At 34.3% G+C, this 18231-nt stretch overlaps 1 protein-coding gene across 3 annotated transcripts in view; it reads left to right on the top strand.

Annotated features, from left to right (window-relative positions):
* Positions 1-18231, top strand: part of Vav3 (vav guanine nucleotide exchange factor 3) — a 350991-nt gene that overhangs the window by 306377 nt on the left and 26383 nt on the right. For 2 of the 3 annotated variants that reach the window (XM_027943138.2, XM_071618116.1), the window contains exons 21-24: positions 8161-8226; positions 11191-11225; positions 15758-15874; positions 16430-16517. In XM_027943138.2, the coding sequence (XP_027798939.1) occupies positions 8161-8226; positions 11191-11225; positions 15758-15874; positions 16430-16517 (306 nt within the window). Of the gene's footprint in view, positions 1-8160; positions 8227-11190; positions 11226-15757; positions 15875-16429; positions 16518-18231 lie in introns of those variants that run through there. The other variant, XM_071618117.1, reaches the window with a different exon arrangement.

The raw sequence follows: 18231 nt of genomic DNA, 5'->3' as shown, positions 1-18231 counted from the left end.
AAATCAGAAGAAGCCAAGGCAGAATTGAGATTGTGAGTGTAGGAATAAAAACCTAGGTGAAAAGTGTAGCAACTTTGTCGGCATTAGTGTAACCTATAATTGTGAGACCTTTATTTTGACAGGTTTTTGCCTCAAAATATTGAGCATTTTGACCCTGAGAGCATCAGGTTCCCTAATTACAGGAAGGGAGAAAAAGGCTGTGTGTAACTGTAATAGAACAAGGGAGGCCCTGGGAGAGATGATTATAGAAGATAATAGACATTGGTAAAGGACTGTAAGAAACATTTTCCCTGGGTAATTGCCAACTGGCTTTGATTGAATAGATCATAAACTGAGTTTTCAGGAGTGTTTCCAAGTATACAGACTGTGTTATGGGAATTGGCAAATCTCCTGACAAACTGGGTGAGGTCCTAATTATTAACTCTCAAGATGAACATTTTTGTTAACAGTTCTTTCTTGTATTTTTCCAATGTTTGACACAGGGGGAAAATGTAAGTTATAACGTACTTAGCTGAGGACACTACCATCTAAGACAGAAGTTTAGCCTGTGAAGTATTATCTCTTCTTTTCTCTTGTGCCCTTTTACCTCCTTTACTTTTTTACCATATAAGTTACATTCTGCCATAGTTACTAAAAGTTGTGTCAACCACAGAATACTTTCAGTGAATCATCAGTTTGTAATTGTCTGACACAACTGTGTATTTGATACCACAAGTGGTTTAATAACACACCCTTACAACTTTTGGCCAAATAATTGGAAATTATAACATATATTGAATTTTAACCCTTTGTGATAGTTCCTGAGGAATTAGTGAATGTATCTAATCCCCACAAGTCAACCCTGTATACTTTGTAAAATAGAAGACTTCATATTGAATTAAAGTGAAAGTCACTAAGGAGCTGAAATGTCCTTATCTTTTTTTAATAAATGCTACCAGATTAAATTACTGAAACATACTCTCTAATTAAGCATTTGTGGAACAGATACTTTGGGGCTAGCAACAATTGACTGGAGAACTGTAGAGACTTGGAAAATGAGCTTAGATAAACAGAGTGCTTTGGTGGTAAGCAGAGACTTTGTAGAACCTTGGGTCAAATTTTTGTTTCATAGGTGAGGCTACTGAAGCCAAGAAAGGCCAAATGACTTTACTCAGATTGGAAGGCCAGAAAGAAGGCATTAGTCTCCCAGCTCCCTCATCATTTCAAATTAATATTTTATAGCTTTCCTCTGATCTAAAATCACATAAAAATCTGTGAAAATAAAGCAAAAACTCATTAACAAAATGACATTGTGTGCATGAGATTCTTGAAAACAGTGACCATGTTTATTGATTTTTAGTCTCTTTGTACCTAGCACAGTGCTTTGAACTTTTCATTAAGGCACTAATTCTACTCTCAGTAGAAAAACAACATTCTTTAGAAATGCCTAATGCTGCATAAGTATTTAACATGCATAGTGCTATTACTCAGAATTTTTCCTTTGTGATTAGTTATGATTAAAATCACCAAGGATAGAAAAATGCTTATTTCTTATCTGCCAGGATTAGAAAAATAAATTTCTTGGGAACTTTGTTAAGCCTGGATTATTTTTCCCAAGTAGGACATTTTCCAAAATGGTGTAGAACCTTGTTCTTTTCAGATTTTGTGTTGAGTAACTGCTTCAGATTTGGCTTACCTTCCTGCAGACTGGTTTTTGCTTGCTGAAATTTTTTTCTTTCATCAAAGGTTCTCTCTTGTTTATTTGACCAGAAAAATGCAGTCATAAGATTATGAGTCAGTATTATATCATGTACAACATCTTACCCACTGAGAGTTAGGAGTGGGGGAAAAAAACCCTTAATATACCCATAACCAGAGAGCACCTTTTCTTGCTGGAGAAATACAGAGACCTCATGGAACACAGTTTTTTTTGTTTTTGTTTTTTTTTTAATAGCAGGAAAAATATTCTACAAAGTCTCATTCCACTGTTACATTCATCTCACATATAATAACTATAGAAATGCAGCTTATGGCTTTTTATGTTTTTTTTTTTCTCAGTGTACATTTCACAACTTTTAATTTTAAGGCTTTTTTGACACTTCCATCTGCCAAAATTTCAGACATGTAGTAAACACAAACAATTTTATGTGAATTGGAAAAACCATCAAATATAATGAAGGTCTTTTTATATTTTTCAATGAATTTTCAATGATGTAATTTAAACCTATGCAAACTGGAGATATATTTAATTTATCTAGACCTAAGTTTTGTAGAGTTATTCAGAATTCTGCATCTATGGTAGCTACCTAAGTGAATTAATAGGCATATAAATTTTTAAGTCTTTTGGAAGAGTTTTTACTGTTTATACATTGGTCAAAAGTTGAAGATCCTGTTTTTTTACTAACAGCTAACAGCAGTACATGGTTTACAGTTTCATTCTGTTATATGTGTGCACAAACACTGTGTATTGTGTTTAGATGTGAGATGTACCCCAAAAGTTCATTTGAGAGTGCAAGAATGTTTAGAGGTGAAAAACTGGGTTATGAGATTCTTAACCTAATCAGTGCATTCATCTGCTCGAATGGATTAACTGAGTGATAACTGTAGGCAGGTAGGGTGTGACTGGAGGAGAAAGGTCATTAAGGTCATACTTTGGGGGTATATATTTTTGTCCCTGGTGAGTGAAACAGTTTCTCTCTTCTTCCAAATTGTCAAGTCCTAAGTTGTTTTCCTCCTCCATACCTTTCCACCATGGTGTTCTGTCTCACCTTGGGCCCAGAGTATCAGAGTTGGGCAACTGCAGAGAGCTCTGAATCCATGAACCCCAAATAAACTTCTCCTTCTCTAATTATTCTTGTCAAATCTTTTGCTCACAGTGGAAAAAAAAAAAAAAGCTCACTAAAACTTTGGAATTCATTGTAGTGACCCTTTGGTATAACCATATGAAATTATGCTTAACAAGTTTCAAAGTGTTCACTGGCAGGAAAAAGTATACCTGACTCACTGTATAGGGGCAAATTAACAATGAAAGAATAGATACACTTTCCAGAAAGCATTTGTATAAAGAATGCATTGTATAGTTCTGTTCAGGTGAAAGTGACAGGAGAATATATGTTACCTGTGGATTAATAAAATGTGCTTTCATATAGAGAGAGTGGTGCAATTACACACAGGATTAGGTATTCCCATATTAATAACACATGAATGGGCCAATAAAAACTGAAGATTTAGAAATAAAGGAATCAATTGAGATAATTAAAAAACAATATTGTGGATAAAATAGAAATCAAGTACATAGCTTTACAAAGTGCATTCACACCTATTTATTCTTTTATCCTGTAACACCCTGGTGAAGTATGTGTTGTCATCATTCCTGTTTTACCATGGAGGCTTGCCTAAGGTTGCACAGCTTTTTATAGCACAGCCAGGAATAGAATGAACTCTTCTGATGCAATATCCCCATGATACCACCTTTCTTTGCATTTCAGGAACTGGCCTGTACATATATCTGACTGATGACAGTGGTGACAGTATGGTTGCAGCTATGATGAGAAATCACTCCTTATCAAAGGCCAGTTTCAGATTAGGTCTTTTCCTGATCATCTCCAATTTTCTGGACTTTTTGTTTCATAACTTGTCTTCACAACACTTATCAGAATAATTCCAAAAATAGTGCTTTCATCTATCTATTCCCATTTGCCCAACCACCCTTTTATTTGCCCATTTATTCACCTATCCAGTAAATAAACTAATTTCCATACATCTTTGCTTATTTTCCTGTAATTCATGGCCACATTATATGTCTTTCTACTCCCCTCCCCGGCCAGCCCTCAAACTGTGTATTTCTCATAAAAGAGAAGTGACTGGGCAAGGGTGACAGTTGCTCTGTCCATTAGCCATGTGCGATAAATTGCTTATTAATCTCCACAGCATCCCCATGCATACATTGAGAGTGGTTAAAGCATTGTACTGGAGAATTTCCAATATTTTATAAATAACCATTAATCTTTCCCTTTTACATTCAGCTTTCCACATCTGTTTCAAATTGTTCGGTACTAGTTCAGGAGTGCATTAAAGCTCCAATCCAGGTAGTATTAAAGGAATAAATGAGGCCCGGGGAAGAGATACTGTATTTTTCTTAAAGCAATTCTTTCTTCTTTTACAAAGTTAGGAACCAAGCAATTTATGATTAAGATTTTTGTAGGATATCCTCTGTCATTTTAAACCTTCCTTGTCTAGGGTTTAAAATGTATTTTTAGCTCTGGTATCCTGGAAAATGTTTTTCTCTATTCAGGTAAATTTTAAGTATCATTTCTACCAGCAATAAGGTAGTTTTAATTTATTATGATTCACTATGGATTCTTTTTGAAGAAGAATGAGGACTAGTTAAACCTAAGGTCAGTTAGAAATAAATAAATGCTTGACTATGCATTTATACTTGTGATGTTCAGAATTTCAGAGAAAGTTATCAGTAATTTTAGTTTGATACATTTTTCTACAGGAAGCAATTTGCTTGTCAGTAAAAAGGTATTATTATTTTATGAATTGTAATTTAATATTTTGCTTTGTATTTGCTTCAGTTTACTTAATGACAGTTATAAAAGTGTACCATATTCCCACTATATTCATCTCATAATCTATTTTCTCAGGTACTTTCCAAAGAAAAAATGTTCATAAAATGACCCAAACTGTAATGTTAAATTTCCAAAAATCTCATCACATATACAAATATGCCCTGCAGAATAAATGCATATAAAGATAGTACCATGTGGTATATCAAGTGACACATAGTATAAAAAAGGAATATTTTCGAGTTGACCTTGAAGATATTAAGGAACTCACAGAACAAATATCAGACAGGAAGGTTGCTAAAAGATGATTCCCTATCTCTGGCATTTGTAATAGGCATTAAAAAAAAAAGATGACAACCTGGTTGTCTGACCCAGAATAAAATGCCCACACAGGAATATAAAGGAAGAAATTCAGTTACATGTCTCTCATCAAGGTTAGTAAAATCTCATAGATAGATCACCACATTAAGTGAACTAAATCGCTGGAATCTGAGGATGGTTTATTTCATGGTTACAGCCTGCAAATGTAGGGGGTTGGCAGCAGCTCCATCCATTAGTATTAAGAATTACCATTGTGTATCCCACCCACATCCCCCAAGGAAGCAAAGACTTCCTTCCTTCACACTATTTTGAATTCTCCAAATGTTATGGGATGGCCATTTCCTTAATAAATGAAATAATTGAATATAGCACATGTTATCTGTCATAGCTAAAACTGAGGTCTCATAAGAATTTGTAAGGAATTCTAACTTTAGTCATCTGTTAAGATAGATTAAATTTTTTCTCCTCTCTCTGTCATCTAAGGAATGTGTGTGACCATTAAGGAAACGTTAATGTTTCCTAGGGCATTTCATCAAGAAAGAAGTAATTTGGGATGACCATTAGTCAGCTTTTCGTTGCTATAATGAAAATACCTGGAAAAAAAAAAAACAGTGTAAAGAAAGAAAAACCTATTTTGGCTCATGGTTTGAGAGGATTCAGTCCATAGTCTGATGACTCCAAGGTAGAAGCATTAAGGTGAAAAAAACATGGTGGATGAAAACTGTCAGCTCATGGCAGATGGGAAGTAGAGGGAGCGCAGGGAGATAAACCCTTTCAGGGCATGTCCCTAGTAACCTTCTTTCTTCACCTAGGCCCTCCCCCTCAGTAGTCTATTCAGATATCAGTATATCAATTTATCCAGTTTATCCTTGCATCATTATGAACTATTACCCATTTAAATCTCAAAGGGGTCTGGTTTGGATGGAAAATGAAAGAATCACCCCATTTTACAGCATTTCTTACACTGTGGTCCCTTTATCAACCATCTAGGATGATTTCAGTTCCTATTCATGCCTTTCTTGTGGACCACTTGGTTCTACAAAAGAAGATAGAGGGAAAAAAATTGCCAGTCATACATTTTCCTAAATTATAAAAAATTGTAAACTTCCTCCTACTATTTCACTTTTTGTATCTTCATCCTTCTTTCTCCTTTGTGGCATTGTGTCCTCCAACACATGCTTCTTATATAAAATGTCAGGGACAGGTCATTATTCACTGTATGAATATTTTTATATAGAAACCGGCAGCATAATGCTTGTACTGGTTGTGGGTGTAAAGATGATGTGTGTCATAGTTTATTTGTTTCAGGGAAGAGGAAGTTTGGGTCTTAACTACTCAAAGACATGGGATTATTAAAATGTAAGATACCTCAGTTCACAAACATTTATTAAATGCCTGCCATGTGTCCTACATTGGGTAACACAAAAATGACAGACATGTTGTTCTTGATCTCAAAAAACTCATCGTAAAATAATGGAGAAGAACAGATACAGCAATTATTACATGGTCTGCCAAAGTACTACTAGTACTACTAGTTTGCTACCAAAGTACTACTAAATTTTGTGCTACTAAGAGGATATGAAGGTGCAGTGGGAAAACAGGCTTGGGATTAAATCAGGATCTGTAGCTTGGGGTGGTTTTATAGAAGAGATGACAGAGTGGGTAGTCTATTAACTAAGTTTTGAACAGAGTGAAAGTATCCTTCCATACAGGTTCCTTTCGTCAGTTTTGTTGAAGGAAGTAGATGGTATTACTTGTCCATTTTGTACTGTAACAAAAATATCACCTGAACTCTGCATTCTATAGATTAAGACATTTTCTTGTTTTGATAAAGGGAAATTCACAGTTCACAATTCTTAAAATAGCCATAATTTTCAATTTGTTGGTGCACCTCCAAATACAGCTTTGGGAAAAAAAAAAAGCTTTTACTCTCTGGCCTTTAATCTGCCAAATAGACTTTTTAGTGCATTATCTATCAGAGGTCTTAATAATCTTTTTTTAGGAAATATCACTCATTTTTTTCTCTTCTAAGTTCAATCAATGTGTGGTTCCTACCCACAGACTTTCATATTTTACACTTAGGTGGCATTGTAGTACACTTATATATGAGAGTACGGATGGTCCCCAAATATTATTCTTATTTACTTGTATCTCAGTGTCATGCTTACAATAAAGCGACACAGACAACTCAGCAATACAGTTGAGTGAAAGAAACACTTCATTCCAACTTTATAGTTACTGTGCTTCTTACTGTCACTCCCTTAGTCTCTGTTTCTTCTCCTAATGGTTGCTACCTGTCTTCTGTTGACACTAATTTCTCTGTCTTCTCTACATATTTCCTCCCATGTCAGTTTGCTCCAATGATTTCCCGATTCCCCTCTGTATGATGGTCATCTCTGTCTGTTATCTGTTTGGTTGGATTATGGAATTACCCTTACCCCCATCCTTGACATTTCTCCCAGTAATTAACTCACCTATTCTTCTCTTTTCATATCTAATCCTCAAGCAAGTCCCACAGACTCCAGTTAAATAATGTCTTCACCTGATTCTCCTCTTTCAGTCCTCCTTTTCTACCATGGTACCAGTTTCCTAATACTATTCTTACCTGCAAACCCATGTCCAACTAGAAATCATTTTTCACATTGGTACCAGTTTAATTCTTCTAAAATATGCAGCCCCTTTGGTAAAATGCCACCAAGCAATGATAAAATTAAGATATCATAGAATGACTCTTGCTTCCTTTTAGCTTTATTTTCTAGTATACTTAAGCATCACACTGTATAGAGAAGTAGTGCAGAGCTCTGAAATGAGAATACCTGAGTTTGAATTCTGGTTCTGGCACTTGTTAGCTCTGTGATCTTGGCCAAATCATTTACTTCTTGAGTCTCATTTTCCTCCTTTATGATATGGGAATAGTAATTGGACCTAATGTAGTAGAGGACTGTTGTTTGAATTAAATGAAACACTCAGAGCAGTGTCTATCATATAGGAGGGGTTCAATAAGTATTAGCCATTCTTAGACTCCATCTCTAGATAAGATTGAGAGAGGGAAAGGTAATAGAATTGAATGGTACATTTAAAAATAAATGACCTAACCCACATGTCAAGTTGAACAATTAAGAAAAAAAAATCTCTAATTTTGCTGCTTTTTCTAAGCCATAGTACGTTAATATTTAGGACTGGATATAAGATGTAAGTCCTTCTGAGCATCTCGGTAACAACAGTATATAAACAATGTTATGGAATTAACATTTTGTTCTGAACCCCGGAATTTTTTTTTCTAACTTAGGGTAGAAACTTGGCTTCAGGAGAGGTTGGATTTTTCCCAAGTGATGCTGTCAAGCCTTCTCCATGTGTAAGTACTAGTATTTTATTTCTTTATTTCTCTTTTTTTTAACTTTTGATGTTATGATCAGTTATGCAGAAATATACAAAGAAAGGATACTGGTCAAGTTGCTCAGTAGCTTTATTAATATTTTCTGAAGGGATCTTATTATTTCGAACAACATTTTTGAATCAATTGCCTGAAAATATTTTAAAATGTTAATATATTCAAGAGACAAATTTAGCTAACAAGAATTTACAAAATTAAGTGGTAAGGTCTAAGCTATTCCCACACACTTGTGCTACAGGAAGAATTTACATTCAGCTGATATACTGGAAAGCATGCTAGGAAGTAAAAAGTAACAAATTCTTTAATCAAATCTCTAAATACATTTTTATACTTTAATGTGTCATTATTATTTATGTAATATCATAATGATTTTTTCTAAATACATCAAATACAAATAAAAGGAGAATGAATGACTACTACAATAATGTAGGTGAATATAACTAAAATGTACTCTCGTGATTTATGATATTGATAAATTTCTATTTGGGGTGATATGATTTTAATATCTTAATTTGACATTTAGGGTGGAAATTTCCACAAAATTTTTTGAAGTTATTTAGTCCAAAGTAAATGAATTTTTGTTTTATTAATATGGTAGAGATGATTTTTTGAAAAAAGAAAACCCTCAAAACTCTTCTTTTTTTAATATTTTTTAGTTGTTGATGGACCTTTGTGTTTTGTTTTCTTTTGTTTTTTATTTGTATGTGGTGCTGAGAATCATAGCCAGTGCCTCACACATGCTAGGCAAGCACACTACCACTGAGCCGCAACCCCAGCTCCTCAAAACTCTTCTTAAACTATCTTTCTTGCTATATTTAAATTGTGTCTGTGTTTCTAAATCGGACATTATTTTTAATATTACAAATGTGAGGAGCACACCTGTAAACTCAGCGGCTCTGGATAAAGCAGGAGGATTGTCAGTTCAAAGCAAGCCTCAGAAACCAATGAAGCTTTAAGTAACTTAGTGATACCCTTTCTCAAAATAAAACTTTTTTTTTTTTTTCAAAAAAGCTGAGATGTGGCTCAGTGGCTTGGCATCCCTGGGTTCAACTCCCTGTATCAATAAAAGAAATAAAAATAAAAACAAAAAAGTGTCTGCTACCCTTGATTTCAGAAGGTAGTCTATAAGATAATTTACTACATTCATTTAGGCTCAATTATTTTAAAAAATAAATAAGCATTTCTTATTCTTTTGGTTCTATGATATAATGTCACATTTTAAAACTTTTTAAGATTATGTTATAATGTTGAATGATTGTTGAAGTTTGATACTTCTCTTATTTACTTAGATAAGTAACAATGATTTTTTAGTTAGTTTTCTGTCATTTGTATGAGAGATATTCAGGCTTCCTACCTGTAAAGCAATGATGTGTATCCATAGGCATGTAGCAAGAGATAATGTATGCTAATATTAAGATATTTTGTGATCTGGAGGCATCAAATCAAGAATATTAACCATTTCATGTAACAAATGCTATCATCTGTTTATGACATCTTGAATATAGTATAAAATGAGCATTCAAAGTTTTATTTTAGAGATGGTCTTACATGAAATGGGCTTTCAAAAATAATTGTTGAATGTATGAACAAAGGAGTAAAAGGCAAAGACAACTCCCTGGCTATATATAGGCAGTTAAATGCTAGATAACAACAGTGTATGGAAGCAAGAAGAGTTTCTATCTTGGAAAAATATTAAGTAGCTCCAGTTGTGCCAGTCCTCTTACAGGTAACAGCTGTAAAATATGAACAAAATATAAAAACAAAACAAAATGTCTGAAGGCACTGACTAGGAGAATTGCCTCTTGGAAAAGGGAATGATATCCAGGTTTTATGATAGCTTGAGGGCAAGGACTAGGTTGTGGAATTCAACTAGGTTAAAATTCAGTTAGAAACCTTAGGGTATCTCCAACTTGAAGAACCAAGTCTGGAGTTTAAAACAACCACAACAGCTGGAGAGGGAGATAAGAAATGTTAGAAAGGAAGGAGACAAGAGATGGACAACCTCAAATTCTGTGTATAAATTCTGCCTAAGTCTCTGAGTGGTGAAGATTCTAAACAGCACAGTTATATTCTGTATTTAAATATCACAGCTATATTCTATAGTTTACTATAACTGAAGGTAACAGTATTTTTGATCACTCTATATGATAAAACCCCGGAATACCATGGGATATATATGTCAAAGACTCAGATCATTCATGAAACTTTTCTGAACACGAGACTACCTATGCTTCCACCTTTTCTCAGGAACTTATAGATGTGTCTCCTCTCTATGGAATGGATTTTGTTATTTTATGAATATTTGTTTACCTTCTCTGGCTTTATTTATTTTCTAGTTGCCTTCAGCTGCTAAAAGAACATTTTTTAAAAAATTAGAATGGAATATGTAAGACGTTTCTCTTTTGTAAAGCTCTATCTGAGAAAAGGGGGAAATAAATATTTTCCATGATATTTTCCTGAATAAAAGTTTTCTACTTGGTAGACTTTAAAATCAGAGTTTAGAATTTGTTAAGTAATAGATTCTTCATCCAGTGTTTATTCTTTATTTTGCGTGTTTTCTTAATGTGAAACCGAAGTGCTATTTGATTTCCTTAATAACATTTTCATTTTAGTTTTCTATGATAGGATTAAATTGCCTCGATAATAAATATTGAAAGTTTCTAGTTCATATTTTCCTGCTATCTCTCCCCTTGGAGGTACAGCAGCAATAAAATGAATGAAAGAATGAATTAAAGTGAAATGAATTATTTTCTACTTATCTGACATATACTATGATTCATTCTGTATAAAATTGCCAATGGATAGTTCTAGGGCTGTACTACTTAAGGGTTTTATAGAGCTGAGTCAGCTGAACTGAATTAATGATTGATTTCTAAAAGCTTCCCTTAAGTAAACTTAATCTATTTTTGCCTTTTTATATCCTAGGTGCCCAAACCAGTAGATTATTCTTGCCAACCTTGGTAAGTATTAAAAATGTTTATGTAGCTAAGTTGAAATACCATACCCTTACCTTGAGGATGCCTTAAATGTGGGGGTAGTAAACCATGTTCCATTTCCATTTGTCCTCAATGAAGGTATTTTCAGATGTAACAAAACATCATAATGAATCCATATATTGCTGGCCTTTCTGTATCTTTATCAGAGAGTGGTGTGTGTGTGTGTGTGTGTGCGTGCGCACACACATGAATGCACTAGACTGTGAATGAAAAGTTTATAACAGCCACAAGAAGGAATGGGGCATAGGTAAATATGTGTCTTGTATTTTAGAAAGATAAATTTCATGAGGCAGAGAGAAAAATATGAATCATTTGAGTATGAAACTAAGAATTAGCTCAAAAAGAATAGTAGAGTCTAAAAATACAATTTGCAATACATAGGAGCAGTAAATATAGCCACATATCTTTGGGTGTAGATAGGTGACATACTTACTACTTGGAGGCTGGCAATATAATTAGCAGAACCAAGGATTAACAGTAATTATTTTTTAGATATCTTAAATGTAAAAAATATATTTAGGATCTGGAATAGTTATGATCGTCATCATAACAATTAATATGTACTGAGTACTTAGTATGTGCTTTATATTTTGCATGTTTTATTTCATCTTGTTTTTCTAACATTCATATGAGGAAGATTATTATTTTTATTGTTATGGATGAAGAAAGAAAGGTTAGGGCCATGCAGTGAGTGAGTGGTAGGGCCATGCAGTGAGTGAGTGGTAGGGCCATGCAGTGAGTGAGTGGTAGAGGCAGGAATCCAGGTTATACCATCTGCACATTGCTATACAGCCTCTCAAAATACAAAACGTGAGCATAATATTCATTTGCATTTGTTTCTCCGAATGTTTTTTGACTCCTCTTAAAATGACTGAATATGTTTTCTCTTTCCTGATGTTTAAGTATGTGCATACAAATGAGAGATCAGGGTACATACAGAAATGAGATATCCTGAGATTGTGTAGTCCTAATTCACTTTGCAAGTGTAGACACCACCTGAGTTGTCTGATATTTTTTAAACCTTCTGGTTACTTTCTGTGCTATAAGTAAAATGGGAGATGCCAGTCTGCTTTGCAATGCCTAGGAATCCATTGCCCAAGGTATAGGATTCTTCCCCTCCCTCATGCCCTCTGCCTCTTTCAGCAGCCACTTCTGCCTTCTGAGTCATTGTCTGCCTTCTCTGCTACACCCTCTGAGCCTCAGCACAGAGCTTGCTGAAAGTATTGGAGGTTTTCTGATAGAACTGGGAAAGTCATTTTTGCCTGACTTAAGACAATTTCTAGGTCTTAGTTTTTGTGGAATTGAAAACTATAGTCCTGACAAGAATTAAATTTGGACATTACAGCTAATAGCATGGACAAACTGAAAAACATCAGGATCAGATACAAATCATGGCAGTATTATGATTGAAGTCCTTCTTTTTCCTCCTCCCACTTTTCATGTAACTAGGTATTATTGTTACAGGGCCATACCTGAGAGATAAATACTAATGCTGCAGATTACAGACATTTTATGAAACAAGCTTAATCAGGTATTTGGGAATGAATCAGGACTCTTTGTTTTAAAATGCACCCTTGCCAATACATACAATTCTATTGAAAATATGACTGGCTAGAATAGTATTATTCCTTATGATAAAAAAAAATCAAGATGTTCAGACAAAGGGAGAGCCTTAAAATAGGAAGAAATAAAGATATTTCATAGTAGAATTTAAAATTACTTTCCTCCCCTCCCTTGAGCAACCTGGACAGTTTATTCAAACTAAGCAGGCAGTTTTGTGTAAAATGTCTTCTGCTAGGGAACAAAATGATCAACCACACCAGGAAATGGAACCTTCAATTTTAGAAATACTAAACTGTTTAGAGAAAATTACACTGAATGATGGCATGGTAGTTCTCAAGTCACTGAGACGTTGAATACTACCAACTGTATTACGTGCTCATTATTTCCACATTTAAAGGAGGTTGTTCTCACAAGGTAACTTTTGTCTCTTATATAGGCCATGAAATGAAATGGAAAATCAAGGCGATTATCTTCAATAATCTATGTTTTAGGGTGTCAAAAAGCAAAGACGACGCATGGGCCTAGAAACTGGAGAATTACTTGAAAATCTTCATGTAGAACAGGAGATAAATACCAAGGTTCCTACTCTATTTTCATAAATGTGGGCCTTAGGAGTGATACATTCCATGTGTCCACTTGGAGGAAGCTGAAGGATGAGCTACAAAGCCAAGGAAGAGGCATATTCAGAATCTAGGAAAGGAAAGCAAGGGAAGTCTCAAGACCACAGACATTCAGCAGGGTTAGAGAGGAAGCAAGAGATTGGAAATGTTCAAAAGAAGTCACTCCAGAGAGGGGGAAAAATCAAAAGAGACAGAGTGAGGCATTGAAAATGTATTATTCATGAGTTTATTTGAAGGATTTGGAAAGAATTTGTGATAGACATAAAGAATCAACCACCGAGCCACATTCCCCGCCATTTTTAAAATATTTTATTTAGAGACAGGGTCTTGCTAAGTTGCTGAGGCTGGCTTTGAACTTATGATCCTCTTGCCTCAGCCTCCCTAGCTGCTAGGATCATAGGTGTGCACCACGTGCCCAGCTTACATAAAATATCTTGAGAAAACAAAAAATGAAGTCTTATGTGATAACCTGCTAAAACTGGGTCAGATGACAGCTCAGGTTTGTAGAGGTTACAGAAAGAGCAAAGAGCAGCACCATGAAGAAACAAGCATTGGGCACTGGGGAAAATGACATTCCTTCATTACGCTTAGGATGACATGTAGTAAATTGTAGTATGAGCATGTTATTTAAAAATATGCAAGTAGAAATAAGGAAAAAAAAATTAAATTCTTCGAACTGATGCTCTGAGCAGGATGTTTGATGGAGTACTTCTCCTTTTCATTATGTTCTTATAGCCTAAGCTACCTTTTAAATTGTTTTTGTATCACTTTGATAAAAGTGCATTCATCAGCTGGATGTTGCTGAGGTGTGGTGGCACACACCTGTAATCCCAGCAGCTTGGGAGGCTGAGACAGGAGGATCCTGAGTTCAAAGCCAGCCTCTGCAAAAAGCAAGGTGCTAAGCAACTCAGTGAGACTGTCTTTAAATAAAATACAAAAAATAGGGCTGTGGATGTGGTCAAGTGCCCTTGAGTTAAATCCCCATTACCCACACACCCCAAAATGCATTCATTACTACTAATTATGATATGTGCTGTGAAAATAGGGGTACTGTAATGAGAATAATGGAGTGGAGGGTACAAAATGTAGGATGACTTTCTTTAGATGGGATGCTCAGGAAAACCTCACTCTCTAAATCTGAAGGAATTATGTTGCTGGAAGGTGTCTTTCCAGACAAAGAACACAGTCTTCCAGGAGACTAATTAAAAAGGAGCTTGATGAATTCTTGGAGCTGAAAGAAGGCCAGAGATAGAGATGAAGGATGTGGTAAGAGATAAGGTTGAAGAGGTAGGCATGAATCATATCACACCAGGTCCTAGAGTTCATGGATTGTTATAACTCAAGTTACTACAGCATAAAATGCCTTCAGGCCCCCTTTGTATTTGATGGAAACCTAACATGCCCTCCCTCAATATACTTTTGTTGAATGCCTATATACATTTAAAATAAATAATTAGTGTAGATTACATTTGGATATTTATAGTTATATGAATCTATGTGTAAATCAGAGAATTTTCTGGACTATTAAGCCATAAAGAGCTTTGAAAGAGAACAAAACTAAACAAAAGCTTTTTTTCTTTAATTTCTATTGCCCAAAATCTCTGATCTATTTTTCCAGTCAACATAACACCTATATTTGATATAAGGGGGTCATTCAAGGTCATTCAAGAATATTTTAACATTATATTTGGGGCTTTTATTATGATAGTTTTTATTATTATAGAGTTTGGATATGTTAAAGGCCCACAATCTAGGGAAAATTGAATTCTGAGTTTGAAAACTATCTAACTTTTAAAAGTAAGTGTTACTTATTATTACAAATTTCTTAAGAAAATTAGTTATCAAAATTGTGGGCTGAAGATGCTCAAAAGAGATTTCATAGTGTATATACAAAAGGTGAAGAGAACATGCGTATTCGTATGCATATGCATATGTGTGTGTAAGTGTGTGTGTTTGTGTGTTTCTTCTGAAGGGCAAGTCTTTTTCCACTTGTTCCTAAATTTCCCACATCTGTCTTTGTGACTCAATGCCTACTGGATCCTCTTTTTGTCCTATTTATATATTTCATAAATATTTACTGAGTGCTTACTGTGTATTAGGCACTGTTCACTTTGCTATGGTTAACTTCGTAGAACATTTGTGTTTTGACATATTAAAGGGCTTTTCCAAATTATTTTTAAGCAATGTAATTCATATGGAAGTAAGAACATATCAGATCTGCTACTAAATTAAAATCCTGACAGATTCATATTTTTAGCCTCTGTTCCCTTTCAGTTACATTATCCAAATTTTCCATGTTATTGTTTCTTACAGGTATGCTGGAGCAATGGAAAGATTGCAGGCAGAGACTGAACTTATTAATAGGGTAAATAGTACTTACCTTGTGAGGCACAGGACCAAAGAGTCAGGAGAATATGCAATTAGCATTAAGTAAGTAGGACAAGTACTTTTACAGAAATAGATTTCCTGTTTTCATAATTGCGTAGACCATCTGACATGTATAACACTGAAGTTGAAAACCAAGGTTCTAATTGCAGCAGAAATAATGCATCTATTCAGACAGTTCATTAATACTTGAAAATATCTGTTAGAAAACAGTAATAAGTGTTATAGGCTGCTAATTGGCGTATTATATTTCTTTCATAACATTATATTTTGTTGACTTGATGTGTGTATATTTCTAATAAATTCTAAGTATATAATAGGTTTTGTCTTATTTCTTTTCTGCTTCTCAAACTTAACTTTGTAAATTAAGTATAATCATTAGTCAAGTCCACCCCCATCCTTCCTTCAAATATTGGTCGTATCTTCAACCAATCTAGTAAATATATTTTGTTAATTAGCTGTCACCATTGTATTGGCATAGTTATATATTGTGTCTTCGGAATTAATTCTTATAATGTTATTGGGGCATGCCCTCTGGTAATTATTGATTTCTACTGATTAAAAACACATTTATATTCATAAGTTATTCATTGCCCATAGGTATAATAATGAAGCAAAGCACATCAAGATTTTAACAAGAGATGGCTTTTTTCACATTGCAGAAAATAGAAAATTTAAAAGTTTAATGGTAAGCATCGATTATTTCTTTTCAATCTTTGATCCCTATTTTTCTGTTGTTAGAAAGGTCAGTTTAATTCTATAGTTTCTTGGAAATTTTGCTCACCGGAAATTATTTAAAGTGAATCATAGTATAGTTTTGTAGCAGAATTCTAAAATGTCTGACTTCAAGAACTCCAATGAAGTTTTGTAAAAAATTGTTCAATGTAGATTTATCTCTTTTTTATTTATTTTTTAGTTGTAGTTGTCAATACCTTTATTTTATTTATTTATTTTTATGTGGTCCTAAGGATTGAACCCAAGGCCTCGCACGAGCTAGGCGAGAACTCTTCTGCTGAGCCACAATACCAGCCCAAAATTGTTTAAACTACTGTCATCTATGTTTGCAAGTTTGGGATGGTATTTTAGAGTCTATACTAGTTATGACTCTTAGAACAACAGCAATTTCAAGTATCAACTTTCAGTTTTTAGTATGGGTTTCGATGTGTGTTTGAATGACATGCAGCAAACTTTTAATATGCTCTTCCTCCCTCTTCTTCCTTCCTTTGCCTCTGTTTCCTCATTCAGCCAGAATATTATTATAAGTTATGACACAAAGAGTTGTAATTAATAAAATGCCACTCATATTTAATCAAGTTCATTTCAGACAAGATGTAAAGTCAACTGGAAACTTCTGTGTGTATATTTTCTACTAATCTATATTTTCTGTTCAGTGGCTCTCATTATCTTGGACAATTAAATATTAATATGGTAATAGTTTTTTACAATACAATTGATATTTCATAGGAATACTTATATCCTATATATATTTAAATAGAAATAGTATATTGTCAAATTACTTCAGATCAGCAAGGATTATTTGATTAATTCATACATTTTTAAAAATATATAATTTAATAATTTTATTAGCATATAATAATACTTATTATATATGTCATATATAATGCATATATATCATTATTTATGTATTGCTAACAGTAAATAAATGTTCATATTTCTTAAAAATGGTCTCAAGTCTGTTTCTCAAGTCTGGTAGTTTCTTAAAATGAACAATTTGGATATAGAACATAAGGTGCATCTGTACCTACTAAGAACCTTCAGTAACATTGAGAAGTATCACTCATTGACTAAACCATCCATCAAATGATACATACTACATCTTTCTGGAAAACATCAGAAAGTACTTTGCAGACATTAAAAGTAAAACTGAGTGTAAGTGGGGCTGACAAAAGAGGCCAACTTGAATGCCTTAGTTGAAAATTTAAACTAGCTTTATGACAATGACCAGAATTTTAAAGAAATTGGAACATTTAAATTGAAAGTAAAAGAAGCCACCCTCTATGGACATAAATATCACATATCAAATTCAGAAGCTAAGAATGAGCAACATGGCCTTGTCCTAGAAATGCAAACTCTGTCAAATTGGTAACCAAGATCCAGGCAACCTCCCTGCTGGAGTAACTTACGTTCCACTGGAACAAGCAAGCTGTGCAGAGAGAACTGGAACTGTGGAGGTTCTTCATAAGATGAAAACCTAGGAAGGAGGTGGCAAGTGGATGCACAAATAACGGAGGACAGACACAGCTGAGACATGATGAAAGCATGCACAGGGCTCTCCACATCTCTGCAAGACCTGCCAGTGTGAACTTCCACCTGCAGAACTTCCTTGGATGGTAATGAGGCTGCTCCACAGTATTATAGTTCATATGGCACTTAAAAAAATG

Source organism: Marmota flaviventris, chromosome 10 (genome assembly GCF_047511675.1).
Source record: "Marmota flaviventris isolate mMarFla1 chromosome 10, mMarFla1.hap1, whole genome shotgun sequence".
Classification (NCBI taxonomy): Eukaryota; Metazoa; Chordata; class Mammalia; order Rodentia; family Sciuridae; genus Marmota; species Marmota flaviventris.
This window is presented reverse-complemented; position numbering and strand designations above follow the sequence as displayed.